Source organism: Bidens hawaiensis, unplaced genomic scaffold (genome assembly GCF_021521415.1).
Source record: "Bidens hawaiensis isolate Kalapana, Puna unplaced genomic scaffold, B.hawaiensis_p1.1 tig00010164_1, whole genome shotgun sequence".
Lineage (NCBI taxonomy): Eukaryota > Viridiplantae > Streptophyta > Magnoliopsida > Asterales > Asteraceae > Bidens > Bidens hawaiensis.
This window is the reverse complement of record NW_027491770.1, coordinates 70,791-97,955: the sequence shown is the minus strand read 5'-3', so window position 1 is coordinate 97,955 and position 27,165 is coordinate 70,791. Positions and strand designations below refer to the sequence as shown.

General features: G+C 34.6%; 1 protein-coding gene and 1 non-coding gene across 2 annotated transcripts; both read left to right on the top strand.

Annotated features, from left to right (window-relative positions):
- The first annotated feature begins 15,758 nt into the window (after positions 1 to 15,758).
- TRNAQ-UUG (transfer RNA glutamine (anticodon UUG)) lies at positions 15,759 to 15,830 on the top strand. The gene has a single exon. It is a non-coding gene; the product is annotated as a tRNA-Gln (tRNA).
- Positions 15,831 to 19,278: 3,448 nt separating this feature from the next.
- Positions 19,279 to 21,807, top strand: LOC143534414 (CBS domain-containing protein CBSX5-like). The gene is made up of 2 exons (XM_077028912.1): positions 19,279 to 19,648; positions 20,875 to 21,807. Exons 1-2 carry the CDS (start codon positions 19,311 to 19,313, stop codon positions 21,695 to 21,697), a joined length of 1,161 nt encoding a protein of 386 aa, XP_076885027.1. The 5' UTR covers positions 19,279 to 19,310; the 3' UTR covers positions 21,698 to 21,807.
- Positions 21,808 to 27,165: the final 5,358 nt, after the last annotated feature.

The window sequence follows — 27,165 nt, the reverse complement described above, 5'->3', positions numbered from 1 at the left end:
TTTGGTTAAAAAGGTTAAGTTTTAGGTCGGTTTTGACATGCAAACTGATAGAATGGTAGATCGGGCTGTAAAATGTAAGAAAAACATAAACTTGGTAAGTTATAACCTCTTGGGTGCGTTTTAAGCTAAAAGGGTGACGGTTGGACTATGAGAAACACGGGTATACAAAGTTGGTACAACCTAAAACCCATAAAAAGAGTAGAATTGGGTCCTAAGTAAGAGTCTCAGAGGAAAATGGCCTTAAAATGGTAAAAAAAAACGAAGTAAAAAGAGGTTTTCTTGCATGTAAAGAGCTTCGCATCGTATGCCATGCGAAATCCAAGAATTTCGCATCGCACGCCATGCGAAGCGAAATCGCATGAGAAGCGAAATAAGCATGCGAAGCGAAATTGCATGCGAAGCGAAATTCTCATGCGAAATTCCAAGCGAAATGGCCATGCGAAATTTCATGAAATCCATTTTCTGATGCATCTTTTTAAAGGACTGTTAATGAAAATAAAATTTTTCCGAGCTGACCTGGCAGCTCAACCCAGCCAGGGGCTCTGCCCCATGGACCCTGCTAGGGGCTGCCGCCGCTAGACCCCGCTACCAGGGGCGCTGCCCTCGGACCCCCGTTAGTTGAGGGATTCATTAATGTAGATGTGTGAGGTAGTAGTGATAAATAATTGACACTCGTTATGTGTTGCACAGTTAGCCGCGCACCGCTAAAGAAGGGCATTGCCATTAACGGTGAGAGAAACCGGCTTCAGGTGAGTATCTAGCCCTTTTATGTGTTATGTTTTCGGGGCTGTGTGCATACTCCTTTGTGATAGATAATACACTTACCAGCATGGTAAGTTTATGTTACGTGTATGACTATGTATTGAATGTTATTATCATATGATGATTATATGAATGATTGATGGGACAGGTATGGTTGAATGGGTAAAGGGTTGCATACTCTAATAATATATGCGAAGAGTACGAGGTTGCATACCCTACTAATATATGCGAAGAGTATGGGGTTGCATACCCTACTAATATATGCGAAGAGTACGGGGTTGCATACCCTAATAATATATGCGAAGAGTAGAGGGTTGCAGACCCTAATAGTATCTGCGAAGGTCATAGAGTGAAAGGCTCTTTAAAACGTAGAACGATTATGTATGTATAAAATTAATGAAGGTAAGTAAAGATATGAGTGTATGAAAGTATGAAAGTAAGAACGAACGTAATATGTGTCTTCAGATATATATATATATATATATATATATATATATATATATATATATATAAACTTGTGTAAGAATATGAATGTAATGTAGGTTACCTGCTTAATTAGAACTCACTCAGCGTAGCTGACTTTTAGTATGCACGCAGGTAAATAGGTTAAAGGAGCTGGCTTGAGGATGACACATGGTAGGGACTGGAAGACTGACATCTCGGGGAAGAAATGTTATGAAATATGATGTTATGTTAAGAGAATTCAACTTTTGTTAAGACAAGATTTTGTTGTTTCGTAATATGATGGTTGATGTTTTAGTATTCCGCAAAAGTTTTTAATTAACTCTGATATTTAGAACTACGTTTATGAGTAAATCCAACACCAAAGTAGGGCTTCCGGGAACGGGGCCTTACAAAAATCCACGGCCAATAGAACATTCACTGCAAGTTATCATTTCTGTGATTAGCATGTTGTTTAATTTCTTTGATAGAATCTTGGATATATCTTGTGATTTTGTTTGTGACTATAGAATGTGATTTTAGTATTGCATTGATTTGTTGCTATGTGTAGCACCCCGTCTTTAAGCGGAATATGCCCGGGTGTAACGTACAGATCACTCATAAGCTCGTAACACTATTAAAGCGACAATAATTATATTTATTTCATTTCATTACATCACAAATACACAATTTGGCATCAAACAAATAACAATACAATAACTTTGAATTTCATTATGATATGTTTCTAGTAACCTAATAGTCTAACTAATCTAGTCTTCAATCCTTAAACTTCAACCTGCAGCACGTTTAAAATAATATATTTTGTCAACAATAATGTTGGTGATAATTCATAAAGTTTTGCATATGTATAATACGAAAAGTGTAAAATTCACAAGTCAAGATGTATAGTCTCAATCATAAATTAAAAGAAAAGTAAATACACGATATTCCCGTTCGCTTGACATACGTTAAATCTACTAAGGAACCCAGTTCGCCGAGCTATTTGGAGTATAGAATATGATAATGATACCGCCACTAACAAATGGACGGCGCAGGTACGTCCCGTCGGACTCTCCCACTTTGAGTATGTGTATGAGTCTCCACCAACAAAACAATAAACAACTAGCACATAATCACATAGTTTACAAGCAATATGATACGAAACAAATACATACAAGACACACATGTGAATTTTAGTTTGACACATGAAACAAAGTTTGGACGTGCTACACCCCAAAGCATATAAAAGTAAAAAGGGGTTATGAAAACTCACCTTTGAAATAGATGATAACCGAGAAACAAAACCCGAAAGTGCGTTAAAGAATCCAAAGCGATTAAACTTCTTGAACTATAAATAAAATAAATACAAATATTTAAGGACTAGCAAACGGGTTAATTATTTAGTTAACGGGATATTGCATATATTTATTTTATGACATTATAATATTATATTATTTTCAAGTTAAACGGATTTTTAAATTGTAATCATAACTCGAAGAATATTTGTAAAGACTAATAAAATTCAAGATGAAATAATATTTACGCAATTATTATAATACCTTCTCGCTAGATCGTTAATATTAGTTTCAATAAACTTTAATGATACGTTCAAGGAGTTTATCGATGCATGCTTGCTCGAACTTAGAAAGGGGAATAGACCTGGTACTCACTTTACTAGGGCTGGTGGGAGAATATAGTAAAAACTATGCATGAAAAAACAGGCGTAACCCTTGATAAAAAAACAAATTAAAACAAATGGGATGTCATGAAGAAAGAATGGAAGCTTTATGATCGCTTGATGAGGCTTGAAACTGGAATCGTGGGACGAGAAGCTCAATCGATGCATCGCCTGAGTAGTGGGATGAGAAAATAAAGGTAAGTTCTACAGTTATTTTTAAATCTTAGGATTAAAACATTTTTAAATCTATTGTTTATTCATGCAGTAATAACATGTTTTTAAAAACAAATCTGTTTGTTTAATTAATCAACTTTTTTAAGTACAAGGTTGTATATTTGAATAATAATATTTTGTTGATGATAGTTGGTAGATCTTTTAATTTTTCAAAGTGCAAGTCTTTAGCATCTTTATCCCAAAGTTCATAATCAAGATGTCAAAATATAACTTGCTACAAGAACAGAATCCTAGCTGGTACGGTTAGGTCCTCGAGTTTTTTATCTTGTTTGATTGAGTAGGTAAAACCTGCAAGATTTATGGTTTTACTAAAATCATTTGCTTTTCATGGGGGAGAAGTGAGAAAAAACATTGAAGTATTCTTTTTTGTTCTGGGACTCGTAGGGGTGAGCGTGAGTTGCTTGGTTATGCATTACAGGTTAGGACCGAACTTATAACTTATGTTTCGGTTTTTAGCTTTTCGGATGTTCAAAAAGGAATGATTTTGGTTACAAACAGTTTTTCAGATTTTAGGGAATGTTGTCCGTCTACTTTGGTTAATTGTCGTTGTCAGTTGAAACCCGCCCACTATCACCATCCACTGCTGATCACCATCAACTTATACACCATTCAACTTCTTAGTTCTGTATACCTAACCACAAATGCCACCAGCCCATCAACATGTAATGCCAAAAATCATAGCAAATGTTCCAAGAATAGCCTGAATGGCAAAATGACATATTTTTAAACTTTTTCATGCTAATAATCAAGTTTCCTGCTGTTATAAACTTGACTTTTGTTTCCTTAGTTCATAAAGACTTTGCTAAATTTAGGGGCGCAGACGACTAACAATTTTTTTTGTTTTTAATACTTGTTTGAAATGACTAACAACTATTTGTTTTATTTGTAGATAAATATTACGTTGTTGATGCCAGATACCCAAATACTAAAGGGTATCTTGCTCCAAACAAAGGTGCAAACATTCGTTATCATATACCAGATTTTCAACGTGGAGAAACTAGTGCTATGCGTGCTCCTCGCGGACCAAAAGAGACATTTAACTATTTCCACTCATCATTGCGAAATATTATTGAACGAACTTTGGAGTGTGAAAAGCTAGGTGGACATTATTGAGAGATATGCGTGTTAATTACACATACAATCACCAAGTGAGTATTGTGTTTGCATCAATGGCGATCCATAACTTTATTAGAAAGGCCGGTAGGTTTGATGAAGTATTTAACACGACCCAACAAGAATCTTACAATCCCACAGAAAATCGTGCTAGTAATGAAGACGATGAAGAAGTTCCGGCTACAAATCATATTGGTGATGATGCTATGCTTATGGCAGCGATAAGAGATGCTATTGCACAAGAAGTACTGGAATCATTAGGGTGATGCAGTATGACACTATTATAGTTATTATTGTGCATTTTGGTGCTTTTTGAAGATTCTGAACGTTATATATTTATGGTCTAATCAAGAAATTAAAATATGTAAACGAGTTTTATGTTTTATCTTTTGTAATTTCTTGTTCAATATGCTAGAGATGAAAAAAAGTATATAATAGTATAAATAAGCAATCCCAAACACTTTTTAAAAAGCAACTTGTTGATTTGTAAAAGAATGCCCTTTTTAGTCATTTTACATGAATATGCTAAACCAAACACTTCTTAAAAAACAACTTATTGACATAAGCTAATCCAAACACTTTTTTACAAACTCCTTTTTAAAAAGCCTTAAGTTAATAATTCCTTTTCACAAAAAGTCCTAAACACACCCTTAGAGTTCAAGGCTTCTACTGTTGGATAATATCTGGATGTTTTGGGTTGGTTCGGGTCAAGTACGAGTCAAGTCAGTCAAAGGTCAGCAGTTAATAGTCAACTGGAGTTGAGTCAATCTGGAATAAAGGGTTTTAATTAAACCAAGTTTAGAATTTCCTTTGATAGATTCTTGCTTTTATTTTGTTTGTTTTGTTATCATTAAAGTAGTTGGTGAGTTGTTTGTTTTACCCGGTTAATTAGGAGAAAGTGGGTTTAGTTTTAGGTTGTTGAGTCTTTGTTTGACTCCACCTTTTATGGTGTACGTTAGCTGAATTGGAGTCCATTTAAGGTTATTTATAGCCATGAGAGTGTGCAGCTTTTTACTTCCTACTGTACTCTCATTTTCAGTATAATAGTTTGAGCAGCTTAGAGAGTTCCAAAGTTTATTTTATTTCTCTACATATTTCATACATACATACATACGTGAGTTGTGTGTGTGTTAACTTGGGGCCTGAACTAACATTTGGTATCAGAGCCTAGGGCTCGTGAAGACGGAGAGGCATGCGGAAAAGATGAATGGTTCTTTGTGAATCGAATAAGGAAAAGATCGATCTGTGTGATCAAGTGAAGAACTGGAGGATATAAACGTTACACTAATGTGAACCGAAGAAGGAAAAGATTGATCTGTGTGATCGAGTGAAGAACTTGAGGATATAAACGTTACCCTAATCTGTGTGATAAAGGGTGCCTGATTCTTTGTGAATCAAATTAAATTCGTCCTGTGTGAGTCGAAGAAGTTGTTGTTCGTGATACATATGTGTGAAAGTCATGACCTAGTCTGTGTGATCAAGAAGTAATCTGGTTTGTGTGAATCAGATCAAAATCGTTCTGTGTGAATCGGTTTTTATTGAAGAGCATCCTGTGTGGTTCAAAGAAAGTAAGAAGAAGTGAGCTGCGTGAAGAATAGTGAGGTACTTATGTGTGAAATACATTTACTCAGTGATTTAATATTGTGTGAGAAGGACAATGGCAGAAGGTGGTGCTGGCCAAATTGTGGCAAGTGGTAGCCAGGGTAGTAGTATCCCGTTGCAATGTCCTAGGTTATCGGCAACCAACTATACGAGTTGGTCAATCATGGTGGAATCGATCCTACAAGCGTACGATTTGTGGGACACGATTGACCCCGTAACAGGAGCAACCATTGATGAGAAGAAAAACTTGATGGCAATAGTATTTGTGTTTCAAACCTTACCCCAAGATGTGTTACTTCAAGTGGGGAAGCACAAAAACGCAAAAGACGCGTGGGAGGCGCTTCGTGTACCATATTTGGGAGCCAACAGAGTTCAGAAGGCGAGGCTTCATACTCTTAGAACAGAGTTAGAGTTATTGAAGACGAAAGACAATGAGACAGTTGATGAGTTTTCGGGCAAACTAAGTGAGATTGCCACAAAGTTCAAGAGTCTTGGGTCTAACTTGGAGGATGAGGTTGTGGTAAGAAAGTTGTTAACTTCTGTCCCTATAATGTTTTTTCAGATTGTTGCTTCGATTGAGCAATATTCGGAGTTAGAAAACATTCACTTGAGGAAGCGGTGGGTAGGTTGAAGGCCTATGAAGATAGGATTAAAGTTCATGATGAGGAAGATAATCATCAAGGAAAGTTGTTGCTGACAAAAGAGGAGTGGGAAGAGAGAACAAGGCGTGGTGATTTTGATAGACGAGGTCGTGGTCAAGGTAGAGGTCGAGGAGGTGTTGGTAGAGGTCGAGGTGGCCGGTTTCAACTTAATGAAGACCGAAAGGAACAATGTACGAGTCGAGATAAAAAGCACATTAAATTAGGGGTGTGTTTTTTAACCGTACCCGAATAACAAACCCGAATTGAAGCGACCCGAGACCCGAATAACCCGAACTGAATTCACCCAAACCGATTAAGCTCCTAACCCGAATCCGAGACAAAATATTTGGGTCGGTATTTGGGTTGAAATACCCAAATTTGGGTTGACCCGAATAACCCGAAGTATAATACATCGATGCATGTATCCCTAATTTTTATAGGGTAATTTAGCAGTGAAGTAACACAGTGACCTATGTATTCTTGTTCGATTGTTCTCAAGACTCCGATTAATTTTGGATTTATCACATCCCAATGCATTAATTACTATAAGGCATGTTGAGAATGTATATTCAGTTCAAAAAGTTAAATAGTATAGTATTTAAACCAATATATATTGAGCATGTTTCTTCAATCTACATAAGTATTGATCCGTAGGCTACGACACTCCTTCATATGATCTAATACATGCTTGGATGATAAATTTCATGTTTTGCTAAATAATATATGCTATTGTTGAATATGGCTGTATATTATGGTTTTATAACGACTTAGAATACGGTTTTTTAATTTATGATATTGTCAAAGGTGGATATATTTTTTTAATTTGTTAAACCCGAAACCCAACCCGAATTAACCCGACCCGTTCAACCCGAAACCCGAACAAACCGAACTTATTTGGGTCGGTTCTTGGGTCAATTTGTTTTGAGCTCAAACCCGAACAACCGGACCCAAACAACCCGAAACCCGAGTAAATAACCCGAAGAACACCCCTACAGTAAATGCTACAATTGTCAAGAGTATGGCCATTATGCGTGGGAGTGCCCGAAGAATGAACCAAAGGAAGAAGCTCTCAATTTAGCCCAAGATGAAGATGATGATGTGCCTGCTTTATTATGAAGATAATAACGAATCGAAACATCAAGATTAAAGGGGTGATTGTTGGATATAATCTGGATGTTTCGGGTCTGTTGGGGTCGAGTACGGGTCAAGTCAGTCAAGGGTCAGCAATTAATAGTCAAGTGGAGTTGAGTCAAGCTGGAATAAAGGGTTTTAATTAAACCACGTTTGGAATTTCCTTTGATAGAGTCTTCCTTTTATTTTGTTTGTTTTGTTATCATTAAAGTAGTTGGTGAGTTGTTTGCTTTACCCGGTCAATTAGGAGAAAGTGGGTTTAGTTTTAGGTTGCTGAGTCTTTGTTTAACTCCACCTTTTATGGTGTACGTTAGCTGAATTAGAGTCCATGTATGGCTATTTATAGCCATGAGTTTATTGAATAAAGTGTGCAGCCTTTTACTTTCTACTATACTCTCATTTTCAATATAATAGTTTGAGCAGCTTAGAGAGTTTCAAAGTTTATTTTGTTTCTCTACATATTACATACATACATATGTGAGTTGTGTGTGTGTTAACTTGGGGCCTGAAACAACATCTACAACATTAGTACCGTCAACTTAATGATCCAGGTTGTGGAACATATTCCCTTTCACCAGGAGGAGTTGATCTTCAACAAGGTATACCCTTGCCTACTTGTAAATCAAGGACCAGTTCACTCTTACAGTCAGTCGAAAACATGAAAATACATGTTACTACTATCACTGGAAAGACACTCTCTTTGATTGTTTACTCCACATGCACTGTTGCTAACGTCAAAAAATGGATCAAACATCATCCATGTGACGAACAGGTTTTGATCTTTAATGAAATGATTATTCCGGACAAGGGTACCCTTTTTGACCACTACATCAAAGATAATGCGGTTCTTACACTTATGCGTAAATCAGAACGATTTGTAAAAATTAATGTCTTGATCGTTGGTATAAATGAAGAGCCTGTTATCCTGAAAGTCAAACCCCCAGACACCATTCTCTACATAAAAGTCAAAACTTCCAGATAAAATAGATACCATCAATGACAGTTAATCTTCAACGGAATGGTTCTCAACAACAACGATACTCTTGCTTACTGCCATGTTATAACATAATCTACACTCCAATTTATGCGTTCATCAATGGTATTCTTGCATTTATTCATCAAGACCAACACTTTTGGATGTACAACCCTCATACATTATCCGCAGTGTGGAATCCATGATGTATGCTAAGCTTGGTATTCCTCGTTCCCATCAGGAACTGACCTTTCAAGAAATGCATTTGGAGGATAACGTTACTCTTGCCGACTTCCACCCGTGTGTGGTGATACCTTCTTCTTAAGTTTGAAGATTAAGATTTGATCAAGGGGATGGCTTTGTTTTTTGATGTAGTTCTATTTTGGTACTTATTATCAACAACTATTATAATTACCTTGAACGCCACACTGTTGCAACAATACATTTGAAGTATTTATAAACAAAAAATGAGTTAAATCCATTTAATCTATAAAAATATATTATTAGCACTTTATGCAACTATTGATGGTTGCATTTGCAGTTCATCGTAAGGATTTATTTTTCAATAGTGCTTCGCATGTTAACAAGAAAATGATTGTAACCTTAAAAATTCAATTATTTAGGTGATTCAAAATATTTTAAAACTGAAGGTAAATAAATCGTCCTAAAAGTTGTTTATGTTAAATGTCAAATAGTGTCAAATTAGTTAGGGATGCTAAAGATATATGATAATAGAGCAACATGTCTTAAGATCCATTTTTAGTAAAAAAACGACCGTTGTATCTTTTGACGTATCTCTCTGTAAATTTGTTGGCTACAACTGCCTACAAGTATATGAGATAGTTTGAATCCAGTTCTACGGCACTTGTCAACAAAATCCACTACCTTTTTAGTTGTGCATATTTATCTTATACATGTGAGTTAAGATACGCCCTGATTGCGGTGCGCGCATATAACGCATATACGTGTAAATTCTCGGGTGAGCAAAAATGAAATTGCATTAATTTTAATGTTATTTTACTAATCGCAAGAAAATAACGTTAAAAGTGGCGGAAGGTTAATCAGGCATCATGTGGTGGCGTTGATAGCCGAAAGACAAGGGTACATGCACCAATCAGTCGGTGTGCCGATGGTTGAGTGTTATGTGCCTTATGTCCAAAGCTTGATGCAAAACTACTATCGAGCCGGGGTCTCACCGGAAGCAGCCTCTTTATTCCTACGGGTAAGAGGTAAGGCTGTCTACATCTTACTCTCCTCAAACCCTACCATAGCTTTGTTATTGGTGGGATATACTGAGTACGATGATGATGATGATGATGCGAGTTAAGATCATGTTTAATAATAATAAGGGCGCGTTCGTTTCACATAATTGAATGGAATTAGAATTTGCATAGGATTTGGAATTGGAATCCGAACATTCCAATAGGAATTGAAATCCAATTCCATTCCTGATGTATTCGTTTGACATGAATTGGAATCGAGGGTTTTTTTTTTAAGAAGATAATGACGGAAACATTTTTAGTTTTTTTTTAGATTTTTTGTTTTTTATTTATAATTTGCGTTTTGATTTTTTTTTGTTTTTTTTTTTTGAATATTTTTTAGGGGTTTTCTATTAAGATCAAAAACCCATCAAAAAAAATATTCAAAAATAATAATAGAAAATTCATAACTCAAAATATAAATCGAAAACAAAAAAAAATAAAAAAAAACAAAATATTTTATTCGTTGTTCTCGTTCAAAAAAAATCGACAAAATATTCCAACGAATTCACTTGAAATCCTCCACATATTTGAATGATTTAGAATCCCTTTATTTAAAAGAATTTGAAGGAATTGGATTCCAATTCCTTGACAACCGAACGCATCAAAAGGAAATTAAGATTCCAATTCCAACGAAACGAACACGCATGTCATGGGATTTTAATTCCAATTCCTTTGAATTCCCATGAATTTTATGAAAAGAACGCACCCTAAAGCTATTTGAAAACCATTGAGACAACCAAAGAAGCTCTGCAATAGTCTTCTATTCATAGGCTACAACTAGGCTATTTTAATTATTATATTCAAGTGAAAAGATTACAATTACATAGTGAATAGTATTTATAGAGAATAAGGGTTTTAACTGCTTGACGAACAAGAAATTGAACAAGAAACAAATATGGGCAAGAACACTTGTTAGACTTCTAACAAAACTTAACAAACTCAAGTACAGAAAAAAAATTCATGTGATATTTCCTTTTATAGAATGTGATGGATGATGTATGTACAATGTGTGGAGGGGATAGTTTCGTGTAGTATTGCGAGCTTCATTCTTGATGACTGAATTGATGTACATAAAATGTCGGATACGTTTTGAATGTTAGATTATTCATGTAAAACAGTAAAAGAACAATGGGTTTTTGGTTAACAATCAATAGATTTGTATATTCCAATCAAGTGAGTCTACAAGTCAAATCACAAAAAGCCAGCCAATACATAGTTAAAACATAAAGTAAAAACATATAAGAAAACTGATCATATGAACTTTTGATGATTATATTATGAATCATGATAAAAAAAATTTGGCATTTCAAATGCACTTGAAGTCAATGACAAATGTTTTGACTTTTGACTTAAGAAAAAAGAGTCAAAAATTGATTAAAGACTCTTTGCTCCAAGCCAATTAGCATGACTTCCAACCCTTGGCATGCTTTTCAATTTTTGCATAGAGATCTACTTTGAAGGTGGCCCCACACATTGCACCCTCACTGTCAACCCTTGAGATTGCTTTCATTTTATTCATTGGGTGCTCAAAGTTCATCAACTCTCTGGTATGGTTAGCAACCTACATTCCATTTTATTTCATTTTTATTAAGCTATCGTGTTGCTTTTCTTTTCACACAGTTGTTTATTTAAAATTGGTTATATATTGATATTGTATATATAGTAAGTTAGAATATCATGTATTATACATGTGAAATAAATTTAACTTGTTGTAAATCTGTAGTTTCTATAAAGATTTGAATGTTGGATGTCATCTGTCATTGATAAAATAACAAATAATAAAGATCAAAATTATATTTTATGAAAGATATAATAGAAATCGTCTTATAATTTAATAACTTTTAATTAAATATTAGAATAAGTTTTAAATATTTAATTATTTAAACGGTTATTATTTATAGGAAAGATGGTTTATAGAAGAGAGAGACACAAAACAAAAATATGGACTTCGTCAGAAATAGACTATTTATCTAAGATAAGAAGATATCTACCTATTCTAGTAAAGTAAAATAAATGCAAACACTTGCCATGTTTTGGTTAATTCTCATAATTTTTTCCCTCCAAAACTAATATATATAATAAATCAATAATGATTCACTTTCCTTTTACATTATATTTATATAATATCTATATATTTTTGTAAATATAAATATTACCATATTAATTTCAAAACACTTGGTGAATTTCAAAAATCAACAGCAAATCATGTTTCTCAATTGAAAATTGTTTCGGGTTTTTTGTGGAACTTAAATTTGAATTTATGGGTCAAAAGTTGGTAAATAGATTGTTTGATACAAGTTAACTGCATTTAGGTCAAAATTTGTTACAGTTCAAAAATGAAAATTTTGAGTATTTTTAAAAGTTTGAGAATGCAAAATAGATTTATCGTCAAATTTGTTATGGGTTCAAAGTGTTGACTTTAAAATATCAAAAATATGAAAGCTATAATGTTAAACATGATTCGGTTTCAAATTATTTTTAATGGCATTTTTTGAAATAATCAAAAGGTTCGGGATTTGGCAAACTGACTATTTTTCCCTCAACTATTAAAATGTAAGAAAAGATTGCGAACACTTTCAACATGCCACTCTCATGCCTATCAATGCTTCTAACTTTTATCAGATTTGAAATATTTATGTCAACATTAATTTTTGCTTCAATGATGATCAGAACATTGTATGGGAAGCATGTCATGAAAAACTATGCTCAAATGAAACAAAATATTCACAAAATTGGATGGGTTAACATGTTATTTTTTATGTTGTCATTATGACAAAGTCGAAAAGCCATCTGAAACTTATTAAAATCCTTTTCATGGTGTAGCTCAAAAAAACATAGCTCTTGAAGAACATCCATTGTTACAATTTAATGTTCTACTTTCCTTTAATGAGTGGTAAATTGATAAATATATCAATAAAGGTAACGCTCATTTTGTATTTAGGCTGAGTGATTAGAACTACTATCGTATGAAAAGCTTTATTTCCGAAATTGGTTCATAACCAAAAGTCTTTCAATTATACATATATGGCATCGAGAATGAATTTTTCAATAGAAAGAAATATTCCCGGGTACGTTTTTGCACGAGCATTTTTTTATTAAGTTTATTTAAAAAAATAATTTTGTGATATAAATAAAATCAATTATGTACGCATTGTATAGATACAAGCATAAATGTAATACATTTTTTTTTATATACGCTATGTAATTATTTATTTACTTATAATTTTATAATTTGCATTATCCCGTGTGACCGTGTGTGACACGGGCTCTAAAACTAGTGTATGTATATGCGCCAATGTTTATATTTTTACAAGGGTCATGTTTTGTGTTGTAAATCTGGCATGTTCAATTAGCCATCTTTGGGTGGTCTAGAAGTTAAACGAGTTGACCCGCCAACCTGTTGCAAAATTATTATCAATTTTTTTAAAATAATTGTATACCTTATAACTTCAATTTCCCAACTCGTTTAACCCGTTTAACCCATTTAAAATGTCACTACAACCTCTCAACATACCTATTTGACCTATTTAAATAAATGGGGTTACATTGGTAAGTTTATGCTACATATTTTATATGATCTACTTTTGTTGATATCTTTGACACATGAATCTATGAATTGTAATCGGCTTATAATTTTAATTCACAACAAGTTCTGAAATCTGTTACAATACAAAGGTAACCTAAATTTTATTTTCTGAGTAAACCAATGCATACCCCTAAGCAAAAGACATAGTACTCCAACATACCACTTGGGAAGGGAGCAAAAAGACTTGGAGCAACTAGACTTTAAAACCTCTCAATTATCTGAAATTACAACAAAGCCATCAGCGGCTATCCCCCAAAAAAGCGCACTCTTCCATTTAGTACTCTGTTCAAGTAAAATGTCAAAAATCCTGTTCACTTTACATCTGACATACTCATTTTCTTAAAAAATAAAAATTACAAGTGAAATACAGGGAGTTTTGGCCATGAAAGTCGAATACCACAAAACCAAAACTGCCTTCAAGGTCCTTGAGGACCGAATGGGCCGGGTATGGGCGATTGGGCCTCAATCTCTAAGTGTCTTGTAGGCTTGGATCACAAACATGAACTCATTTGTTCCGTTGGTTAGTCCATATTGCTATTTAAGAGTAGAGGTGTATAAAAAACCTGAATCCGGAACCGGACCCGAAAAAAAACCGGAATCGGTTTTTTTATACCCGAACCCGTACCCGACCCTACCCGTAAGGTACGGATAGGGTATGCATTTCAGTACCAAACCCGTACCCGAACCGGACCCGAGTTGTACCTGGTAATACCTGAAAACCGGAACCGGGTTTTTCCAATACCTGAAATTGGGTTTTTCAAATACCCGATCTATACCCGAAAAATACCTGAAAAATATCCGATAAATACCCCTAAAAGTGCAACTCCCTTAAAAAAATCCAATCTATACCTGAAAAATATCCAGAAAAAAACCTGAAAATAGGGTTTTTCATTACCTAGCAATAGGGTATTCAAATACCCGGTTTTAGAATACCTGGTTCTATGCCCTACCCGAACCCGATACATATGGTATGGATTTTAGAGACAATACCCGGACCCAACCCCGACCCGGGTATTACCAATACCCGATTTTCCAATACCTGGTCATACCCGAACCCGGTTCCATACCCGAACCCAGGTATTTGAAAAACCCGATTTGTGCAGCTCTAGTTAAGAGCACACAAATTGTTCAAATTACCAAAAAATATCCAATGGATGTCATCTACACTACAATACAATCTGCAATATAAGAAAACTTACTGAAAACCTAATTCAAATATTTTCTAGAAGATTAAAAATGTAATTACTAACAAGAAGCCGTTCGATTTTGACAATAAATCACTGATAACTTTAGTTGGTTAGCTTATATGTAGACACGATTTGGTATCTAACTTTATTTGACAAATTAAGCACGTGATTTGAGTTATGCAAGAAAGAAGTTTTTGTAAAACGTATAAAAAGGAAATTAACACATTGTGTCTTAAATTTTTGGGCATGGTGTTTTATGCACTGACACCATGTGAAGAAAGTTTTTTAATACCATAAGCACAGTTTTTTCTTGACATCTTACCTAAGGGATTGAGAAGAATGGGCATATGCCAAGGAAGCATCATTTTCCAAAGAGATGGAGGAAGCATTATTTTGATATATAAGAATGTTTGAAGTGGGGATTGGTTGCTTGATTGGTTCGTTCGGGTTGTATAGCTCTTTTGGCCGGCTCACAATTCCGTTTTTGAATACACCCAACATCTTTCTTTCTTGTTGTCAGTTATCAAACAACCACTCAGATCAATGAAACATGCATTTTATTAGCTTTGCTATAGGTTATTTATAGATACAACATTTGAGTGAGAGAGACATAGATGTTGCTGCTAAATATAGAGACCTCCTATAAGTCATTACACTATGTGAACATAACACTTCTTGAGGTGTTTTCTAGTGATGTTGATTAGTGCATCGGTTATGAAAGACTAACCATCCGATAATTGACTTCCCGTATATGAACTCCATTCTCTTGATCAACTATCTTCTCATTGAGGAACACACATCACCTATAAAAGTGAGTGAAAAATCACATATTTTTAAATTCAGAATGAATCTCTAATAAACATATGTGAAAAACATAGTAGGTTATCTATTTGATCTCTCAACAAATAACCATAATTTGAATCACTTTTTTGATATTCAACAATCTGACATATACATTCATTTTTAACGTATGTATTTATATGTTAAAAAAGTGTATTATTTTATACTGTCTACAAAGTATTACATTATATTGATTTTAGAAAAGCACCATGATTTCAAGCTGCTTTGATCCTTTATTATTAGTCCATTCCGTTAATAGCTTGCCTCCTCGAGTTAAGATCTAAGAAAACAGCCAACCGGTATGAATTGGTTCTATGGTGTAGTGGTTAGCACTCTGGACTTTGAATCCAGCGACCTGGGTTCGACTCCCGGTAGGACCTTTTTTTTTCCTCTAATCTTTCCTGGACTTATTCATTTTTAGATTTGTTTACTTTCGAAAGGGACAAAATTTAGAAAGTAGAAATTGAACATAAAGACTGGTTTTTAGGGTATTATTCGATTCAATATCGTTAACGAATACAAGTCCATCCTCACTATGAAACACATATGGTTTAACGAAAAATAACAGATTAATTAGCGTTTTTGAACTTCTGTGAACATTTGTCCGTGTTTTGAAGTGCATACAAGATTGAAATCGATGTACGAAGTACACACTTCGACAATTATAAATGCTAACCATTTTGACCGATTATAAACAGTCATAAACGATTACCCACCAAAATTATGTAACAAATTCATTTATCCACCAAAAATATATACAAACTTGATTACCCATTAAAAACGGTTAACGATATTTTCCCCTAAAAAACAAACGGTTAAAGTTTAACCACAAAAAGTGTGTTCTTTATCTTTTATAATGGTCAGAATATATGATTATAATTGCCTGGTTTGATTGTTGAAACAACATCAAATCCATTGGATTAAAAACCCTCAAATGCGTATTTTTGGTCAAGAACACAAGTGAAACTGGTTTCATTAAATGAGGCCCATAAATGCACTAGAGTGAAACAAATGAAACCATGTATAACTGATTCATCATATTATATGTAATGTGAACCTGTGTTCTTTCGTTTCCTGTCATTCAATGTGAATGACATATCAGTTGATTGAATCATGTCATTCAATGTAAATTACTTAGAAACAAATCATGTCAATCGTTTATTTTTAGACACACTCGATGTTCCTCTATGTCATATTTCCTCTAGACTAGGCGAGAGTCGAGTACAATACGTCAAGTCAATTTGCGATATACACGTCCCACGGTATAAGACAAATGGTTCAATCATTTTGTTTTAATACTTTTGAGTCCTTACCTTGTTTGTTGTACTTCTCAATTTTTACTCTCTGTTACTATACAAGAATTTAAAATGTAAATTATTGAAAAGAATTGGTTCTATGGTGTAGGCCTGTAGGGTTAGCACTCTTGAGGACCTTTTTATAATGCTCACTATATATGACATTTGTGGTCTGTTGAAGGTGTTAGGTAATGCCGTAATGGCATTGAAATTCATGATCAAGATCCTCATCTAACAAGTAAGGCTTGCTTGAAGCTGCGAGCTCGGCTGTTGAAACTGATCAAGTTGTTTAATTGGTTTGAGATCTATACGATTTGGTTCACGGTTTGATATCTACATGATTCTGTTTGAAACTTGGAACCAACCTTGTAAACTGAACAAACTGTAACTTTTTTTTTATTTTTCTGTTTCATGTTTGCAATACACAGTTAGAAACATGTAACTATGTATTTTATTTATCAACCATTTTTAGTGTTCTAAGGCTTCGATGATAAAGTAATAATATGAAAGAGAAAACAATAAAAATATTAGTTCAGACTTCTAATCAGTTCATAATGGCCTTCTCGGCTTCTCGTTTCAACATGATTTATGCAATTGATTATGTATATTTTGGAGGTTTATTGGATTTTAATAATACCTATTGACGAGTATTGGTCAATAATAATCTCCATTCATTTTAGCACCATTGGTGGTCCCAAATTTAAAAAAGTTGGCCGTCAATGGTCCTCCGTTAAAAAGGCCTTAACGGCGATATACTTTTTTCCAAATTTCAAACTAATGTTTTAGGGCTTTTGATCGGAAAGAGTATACGAATCGATTGATGTAAAACTTAGCTTGAAACGGTGATCCAAACGACTTGATTTTTGTTAATTGGAAGTTCAAATATCTGAATTGAAGCATTGTTTTGTGTTTTGGAGCACCGTTATGACCATTAAGAGGTAGCCTCTTAATGACTGTTAAGAGGCTACCAAACAACAACCTAAACCTCTCCCTATATTATAAAAACCTCACTTACTAAATTTGACGGACGGATTATGAATGCTTTTAGAGCATTCTCAACCTATCCCCTAAAATTATGTGAGGGGAATTTGCAAATTATAGGTAGAGATTATGAGTGACTGTGAGTGTAAATTATCGGCGGTAAATCGCTTCCACAACACATAGTGTTAGACAATGTTTTAAAAATCGGTTTTTTACTCATACCGGATTGGGTTAAAAATGATACAACCAAGGTTCAACCGGGTTATGTATTTTACCTTGTAATTTGATATAATTGCAACTTTAACTCAAAAAATAACTCAAAAACATATGATTCCATAAGAAAATATAATCCAAAAGTTAATCCATAATTAAAAAATAATACAACACTACTCGTTTTTTAAAAAATAATCCAAAAGTATACTCGTTTTAATGCTAATCACTAGGTTAAAAGTAATTTTTAAAAAATATAGGCCACAAATTATCAAAAATCTCTCGGGCTTAAAACTGCTTTGCCGGTTTAAACCGGTATTTTAGAAAATACGTCCGGTTCGATATTGTAGCAAACTGTCCAAAAATACTAGCCTAATATGCTAAACCTGATATTACCGGTTCAACCAGCCGGTATAAACCGGAATTTAAAACACTGGTTTTAGAAGAATTAGTAAAGAAATAGGGACTAATTTATTATATTGGTCAAACACGGCATGACCATTTTTAAGATTTCCGCGTCAAACTGGTGTGCTATTTGACTTTCAACTATAATTTCTAGACAACTTAGCATACTGCAAAATGGCCACCCAACTTTTAGCATTAGGCATTCCCCACCCCTCAAAAGTTATTTTTATATCCCAAAAAAGGTCTTTTAAGTTTGGTTCTCATATCAAAATCGAGTTTGACAAAATAAAGGAACCTAAAATCTTTTATGCTATCAACTACGAGTGTAAATGAGGCGCTAGTCGGTGAGTTATTCAGAATCAGTTTGTTAAGCAAGCTCAAGCATATATTACTATATTATAGCTTATTTAATAAACAAACTAGAATTCTGTTTAATATATACAACTAAATAGAACATATTATTATGTTATATATGTATAATAGACAGTTACACACATGTGTGCTTGTGTGCATACACACACACACACATAATAAAATAAGTAATAAAATATACAAATAAGTAAACAGTAATAAGAAAAGTTAAATTGTGCTAAACCAAACTCAAACTTAAAAAACAGCTAACAAGCCAACTTCAACTTTTATACACAAAGCTCGTGTCGAAAGCGGTTTTTTACCAGGATGTTGGCGTTTCCGTCTAGGGAGGGGCTTTTGAGTCGGATGTTAGCGCCTAATAACTTGAGATAGCTAAAATCCTGTCGTATGTAAACTTGGAGAAACCTGAGGCGTCATATAAAGTAAAAGGTAACAAGTTACAAACATGAAGGAGTGTTTTGCAAACATTTCAAAATCCACGATCCACCCTTAGACCTATAAATAGGAAACTATAAGAATCCATCCAATCAAACCCCACCATATCATATCTCTATCTAAAACCCACCCTCACAAAGACTTGTTTCTTTCTTTCTTTCAATGGCACGTAAATTCCTTGCCACACAAGTCGCAGATTTGTGCGTCGGCAAGCCGCCTCTTAAGCCGTTACCGGCCACCGCCACCGTCGCCGACGCCGTCGCTGCACTGAAGAAGTCCGGTGATGTCAATGTAAGTATATGGAGCTGTAATCATTCGGTTATCGGTAACGACGCCGTTTCGTGTCGGTGTGCTGGTAAGATATGTATGGTTGATGTGATTGCTTATCTTTGTAAAGACGAGAATATAGTGCGGCCGTTTCAAGCAGCTCTTCAAGCAAAGGTTATGGATCTGGTTCCTAAAGTTGAAGGTTCAATTAAGCATCTGGAATCCAATTCGAGGTTTGAATTGTCAACTTTTCTTAATATTTAGGGTTTTGGTTCAATTTCGTACACTGATTGTGATATGTATATCACTAAATTAGGTTATTCCGATCCAAATTGAATCGTATACATCAAAATCGAATCATATAAACGAGCCGAGCTCGAGCAAACTAGCTTGAATAGGCTCAAGCTTGGCTCATGAGTCATTTTTCAAGACGATCATTATTTAAAACTTTTTATATTACTTTTATATATTATTTTGAGAAAGGCTAAGAAAAATAAATATTTAAACGCCATCCATGGGACTCGAACCCACTATACGAAGAAATAAAAGAGCTTCATTGATTTATTCAATCTCGCTGAAATCCGCCAAGATTTTTAAATTTTTCACCATAAGCTCTTCACACGCAGACACAGACAAACAAACGAGCCTAAGCTTGGCTCGAGCTTGGCTATACGGTATGAAATTAATACATTAAAGTCCAAGAATTCGAGGTTTCAATTGCGATTTCTTGTTAACATTTAATTGTTTAGGGTTTCCGTTCAGATTCACATTGTTAAATCATTCATACACTCATTAGAATCCGATTGATATGTAAGTTGTATGATTCCGATTTCAGTTTGACCTAGAAATATGCGGTAAACTGAAACTCATCTAAAGCCGAATCGTATACATCAAAATCGGTCTGGATTTTAGGTTTTCACTATCTAATCTCGAATAGAAGAACGATATAGGTTTGATTTTAGGTAGTGGTGCAAACGAGACGAGCCACTCGAGATCGGATTGATAAAAAGCTCTAAACAAGTTGTGCCTCACTGCTTCAAATAAAGCTTGTTTAGTTATCCAGCCCGAGCTTGAGCCTTGTATGTGAAGATAGTTTTAGTTTAGGCTCGTCAAGCCTTAACGAGCCTTGTGTAATTTTAAGTTTTAACTTCTTTGAACTTCAATGCATGAATTTCACACTACACGGTCGGTCTCAAGCCGAGCTTTGGCTTATTTAAGTGTACTGGACACGAGCTCGAGCTGAGCTTTGGCTTGTTTTAATGTTTTTCTCAAAATATATTAAAGTAGTTAAAAATGTAATATAAGTTAATGCATAATGAACTGCATAATGAACTAAAACGCTTGATGAATCTCATATAACTAAAAGTTAGATGTTGAAATTAACGACTCTGCATTTGCTGTTTGTGTTAATCTTCGTTCACATTAATCAATGCTTTTATCTTCTGTGTTCTCTGTACAGCTTGTTAGAGGCAATAGATTGCATACTTGAAGGAGCTCAAAACCTAGTCATACCTATACAAACAATCACAACTTATAACCGAAGGCGACAAACCCTAATCACCAATCCTCCTTCTATGAACTCCACCGCTGCACTTCACAATGGTAAAGAATTCTGTTGGCTGAACCGAGAAGATATTATCCGGTTCATCCTAAACTCAATCGGTGTCTTCTCGCCAATCCCAACATTCACAATCGAATCACTCAACATAATCAACACAGAAACATTAACCATCCATTATGATGACCCTGCATCATCTGCATTACAATTAATTATTAAAGCACATTTAAACCAAACTTCAGTGGCAGTTGTTAACCAAGATGATACTTTAATAGGTGAAATTTCCCCTTTTTCCCTTTCTTGCTGCGATGAAACCATCGCTGCTGCCATCACCACCCTCTCCGCAGGAGACCTCATGGCGTACCTTGACTACAGCGGGCCGTCGGAAGATTTAGTCAACTTGGTCAAAACGAGGCTGCAAGAGAGGAAGTTGACTGGCATGTTGGATATGATGGATGATTATTATAACAATAATAATTCGTCTTGTTCATCGTCTTCGAGTTCAGATGAGGAGTTTGGGTGGAGGAATGGCGGCATGGGGCGGAGCTACCCTGGGAGGCGGTCTGAGGCGATTGTTTGCAACCCGTGGAACACGTTGATGGCGGTTATGGTTCAGATGATTGCTCATCGTGTTAGTTATGCTTGGGTTGTTAAAAAGGATTATGGTTTGGTGGGAATTGTGACGTTTACAGAGATTTTGAGGCAGTTCAGGAGTAAGTGTTAGTTGTAGTTTATCAATTTTGTGTGAGATATGGTGTATTATCAATGCATAAAGAAGTACTCAAAACAGTATTTCTTTTGTATGTGCTTTAGTAGAAGAATAATAAGAAGAATTTCAGAAGCATTTAAGGTGTTGTATGTATGTTGAAAGTAGAGGGTAAGCATGTAAGTGAACTGAACATTCAGTGAACAGTTCGTTAATTGTTTGAATTAACAAATGAACATTGTCAAAACCTTTTGGTCATTTGGTTAAAACATTAATAAACATGAACACATGTTTAGTTCGTCCATTTATGCTCATAAGCGTTCGCTCACGCTCGTTCAATCAAATTCATTTATGTCTGCGCCTTTACGTTCAATTATGCTTGTTGGTTTACATTTGTTTCAAGTTTGTTTGTTCATGTTCGTTAATATATTCATTTAAAGTTTTTAGGCCCATTATGATTTAGCCTAGTTTTCAAAATAAAAATATTACGTGTATAACTTATTCTAATTTTATCAACTTTTTAGTCAACGGGTGATTATGTGAAGGTTACCTAGAGATTATTTCATGGTTCCATTTAGAGCTGTTAAAAAAAACGGTTTGGGACCGGTTTTAGGCAAACCGAACTGAACCGGTTTGGGTTTAAAACCGGTTTCACCCAAACCGACCCAAACCGCCAGTTTCAGGACCGCTTCCTCTTAAGATCTACCAAACCGGTTTTAAAACCGAACCGGTTTGAGGAAAACCGGTAAACCGATTTATAAACCGGACTTTAACACATGTCTAGTTCGCCCATGTATGTTCATAAGCGTTCGCTCACGCTCGTTGAATAAAGTTCATTTATGTATGCGCCTTTACATTCAATTGTTTTGTTCAAGTTTGTTTGTTCATGCTCCTTAATATATTTAGAGGTGCACAAATCGGGTTTTTTCAAATACTCGGGTTCGGTATGGAACCAGGTTCGGGTATGACTGGGTATTGAAAAATCGGGTATTGGTAATATCCGGGTCGGGTTCGGGTCCGGGTATTGTCTCTAAAAACCATACCCTATGCATCAGGTCGGGTAGAGAACCGGGTATTCTAAAACCGGGTATTTGAATACCCTTTTCCGGGTATTGAAAAAACCCTATTTTTGGGTTTTTTTTCCGGTATAGATTGGATTTTTTTTAAGTGGTTACAATTTTAGGGGTATTTTTAGGTATTTTTCAGGTATTTTTTTGGGTAATTTCGGGTATAGTTTGGTATTTGAAAAACCCGGTTCCGGGTATGGAACCGGTTCCGGTTTTTGGATATTACCGGGTATAAATTGGGCTCGGTTCCGGGTACGGGTATTGGTACTAAAATGCATACCCTATCCGTACCCTACGGGTAGGGTCGGGTACGGGTTCGGGTATTAAAAGCCTGGGTATAAGAAAAATCGGTTCCGGGTATTTTTTTCAGGTCCGGTTTCAGGTTTTTTTTTTCGGGTCCGGTTCCGGGTTCGAGTTTTTTGCGCACTCATTTAAAGTTTTTAGGCACATTATAATTTAGCCTAGTTTTTAGGCCCATTATGTGAAGGTTACCTAGAGATTATTTTATTGTTCCATAAGCTAATAGATGAGATCTGATTTTGACCCTCTTTAAATAGAGAGATTTGGGCCTGAATAATGGGCTCATTAAGCCCAAACTAGACGGACCCAAGCACATAGCCACATACCTCTCAATAGTAAACAAAGTGAATGAAATTAAGACTGACAAATATGAAAGACAATGGTAACTAAACCGGATAGCCTGGTTCAAACAATACGTTAGCTGAAGCTCGATTACTTGGGTTTATTTTTAATTTGAAAACTGTATGTCTTTAATTTTCAGTCACACGAGTTAAAAGATAGACCGAAGTCTAACAGTCTAGCATCCTCCAACTTGAATATTATATGCGTGTTTGTGTATACAAGTGTTGACATAAGTAGTGTCCTACTGATCCCATCTCTCTTTGGGCTACAGATTAACTTAAAATTAATGATTGCTTTGTGTAAACTCTGTTATCATCAATTGCCACATACATGTAGTTTATTCGTTTAGCTGATGCTCATGTGTTAGTAGTTAGACATTTTTGTTTTGCTCATTGCAAAGAAAGTTTTCAACTTCCCATTTTCCTCTAAAGATATTTCCTCGTGGCCACTCAAAACCGTAAAACCTACTTCGTATCTTGAAATTAGGACAAATGGTTTCCATAACCCTTCTATATTTGCTGACTCCAAGATCAGCAAATATAGTTTTTAAAAGATTGGGTTTTGCGATTCAAAAAAGGGTAGCGGCGCAGCTTGTTGCCCGCTTGCCTTCTGTTTCGATGTAATCCAATAAACAATTAATATGACAATTATGAGTGGAAATAAAAAGATGTACTATTATCGTCTCAGTTATTAAAAAGGTTGTTTCAAGTATTTAAAATTTTGTGAAGATTTTGCAAAAACGGAAAGTTGAAGGGCCAAAGATACAAAGTCGACATGTAACCGTAGCTGTGCGTGAAGGGAAAGCAACTAAAAAGTGGCAGACAAAAAGTAGAAGGAATTCCCATTTTTAAAGTAGTTAGTTTTATTCTTAATCCCATAATTAACTCATATATTTCCAAATCAATATCGGTCGATATCGTTTGATTTCAGTTTGTCCGTTGACATTCACACCCAAATAGGTGAATGATGTTCATTGAATGTTAAAAAGAAAAACAAATTCAAAATAAAATCAAAACCTAAATCATTATTAATGCAAATACAATGTGATACCAAATCATAATAACGTTACTTGATTTTAATAGCTCAATGTTTTATGTTGCATTTTATGAATTCATATAGCTTTTGGCGAACTCTTACTAAAAAATTTCTATCATCAATTAGCTAGTAATTTTAAAGTTGAAGAAAAACCTACCATTCATTCAAAAAGTGATTTTATAAAGCTTTTAAATAGTGTAGTAATATGCGTGTGAACAAAAAGACAACCGATTAGACCACCGTATCTGAAGCACTCACTTTACTAGTGAGAGGTAGGGGGTTCAAACCTCACTATCACCAATTTATATGGGGAGATATGAGGGATGACTCTGGCTTGCCAGGGTTCGAGTTCTGATCTCACCCGGTTTTACCGGCTCCTCGCTGTCGTGCCGTTTGGCGGGCGTGGGAGTCGGGTTTTATCCGGGGAATCCCTCAATAGGTGGACCGCTAAGGGCTCTGTCCGTCCGGACTCGTGGCCGGCTCGGGCTACCTTTAGCCAATTGGAGCCGCAAACGGAGTACCCGACGTTACTTAGTTGGTCGTTCCAAAATAAAAAGACCACCGTATCTGGATCATAAATTATTCATATCTTATCTGTTTAGTTCATTTATATCCGTCCACCAATGATTGATCAGATAGATAGGGTGGATAACTAATAGGTTCATATGATTATTGTCATCTTTATGAACCAAACACACATGCATTGCATAACACACTTTTTAGGCATGCACATACACACATTTGTTGCCATCTTTCACCATTGTTCAATGTCGTTCACCACCATAGTCCACCCTTGTACATCATCCTCTTTTATCATTCTCCTCTTATGTCACACTTTCGTATGTAGAAGTAGCTGATCAAGGAATTTTAGCCACTGGATGCAAAAATATGTCAACCTAGAACGGGTCAAGTCAAACTATAGCAAGTCAAACCAATATGAGTCGGGTAAAAAAATTACATTAAATAAACTACGTACAGAAATGTAAGCAACGAATTTCATTAAACATAATAAACAAAATAGATATTACAATTGACGTCTCCGCGTGATTCCATCTTTTTAAAAATGATAAATTACAATTTCATTCAAACACTTGCAGGTGCTTCTTGAATTCATAGCACTTGCAAGTGCTTCATTCGTGAATTCATGGTTTAGAGCATTCAGAATTCGTCCATCAAATTTAGTGAGTGGGGTTTTTATTATAATATAGAGAGTGGTTTAGGGTGTTGTGAGTGGGAAGAGAGAAAATGCAATGATTTTTTTGTATATTTGAAAAGTTCATGTAGCACTCTATAAATTTGTTAATATATTTTGAAAGTGATTGTAAGTGAATTACAGAGAAAAATAATGATAAATGTATAAAAATATTATTTAATTGAAAATTAGAGAGAAAATGTAACGTGTTTTAGTGTAATTTTGAATTTGAAGATAGGGGAAGGGATAGGAATGCTCTTATTAGAGCATTCCTAACATATCTTCCATCTTCATCTCTATAATTACAATAAAACACACTACATTTCTCTCTTCTGTTTAATTAAATAATATTTTTTTTGTACTTTAATCATTACAACTTTCTCTCTCCACCCTATAATTTACAAAAAATCATTACATTTTTTCAAAATTTACAAATAATCACTACATTTTCTCTCTTCACCGTATAATTTACACTCACAACCACTTAAAATCCCATCCTATAATTTATAAACTCCTCTCACACAAATTTGGGGGATAGGATTGGAATGCTTTTAAACCTATAATCCATATCCTCGTTCCCTAAGTGACAACAAAAATTCCTTGCTTTTTGAGTTTCAAGAAAAACTTAAACAAGCAAATCAAAAGGCGACCAACAGAAATCAAAATCAAAGCAAATAAGCAATTGATGAACGTTTCTTTTATTCCAAAATAAAGCAAGAACTCAAAATCACAATATACAAATAAAAATCTAAATGACGAAAAACATGAGATGTGAAACGATAGCCGACAGGCACCTGTTTGTCTTCAACTCTTGCATAACTTACAGATTTCAAATTTTCAATTGATGAATGGGTTAAGCAGTCAAGTAATTTGAGCTCAATTGTTATTTTTCAAAATAAAATAAGGCTCAAATAATTGAGTTTGGGACACTTAAAAGAAATTTGATGCATGTGTTAATAAAAATTATTAATTTGTTAAAATTTAAAAATGTTATATGGTAATTAAGAACTTTCTTTTGAGATTCATTAAAGGATAAACCAGTTATTTTATATTTTATATACAATACCAAATAATATGCACAACAACAATATTATGATTGTTCTTATTTTAAAAAATTAAATCGTGAATAGCTAAACCTAAAGCGTAAGCACTATCTTATAATAGGGTTGCTTATCGTGTCAGGTTGGTGGTTTGAGTTCTTCAATTCTAACCTGATTCATATGATTATTCTATCGTGTCATGTCGAGCCTATTTAAAATTGTATCGTGTTTCATGACAACTCGTTTATTTTTTTGCCTATGAATATAAGTAATTACTAGTGATTTAGTAACTATTTAAACTATCAATTATTCCAATTCATATTATACATTTTGTAATTGTTTAGTTTGATTAGTTGTTTTATTTGCTTATCGAGTCATCTCTCATTTCCATCTTTAAAATTGGGTTAATATATAGCAAACAAAATAAACAGAGAATCTCTAGTTAACTTATAAAATAAATATGTTGGAATAGTTGATGAAATGATATAAAAGGTATAGTTAGTTTTAGTT

Bases quoted from the DNA above. Each gene is read 5' to 3' on its own strand.
- LOC143534414 (XM_077028912.1), top strand. From the start codon at position 19,311: ATGGCACGTAAATTCCTTGCCACACAAGTCGCAGATTTGTGCGTCGGC. The intron at 19,649-20,874 runs GTTTGAATTGTC...TTCTCTGTACAG, and splicing joins CATCTGGAATCCAATTCGAG to CTTGTTAGAGGCAATAGATT.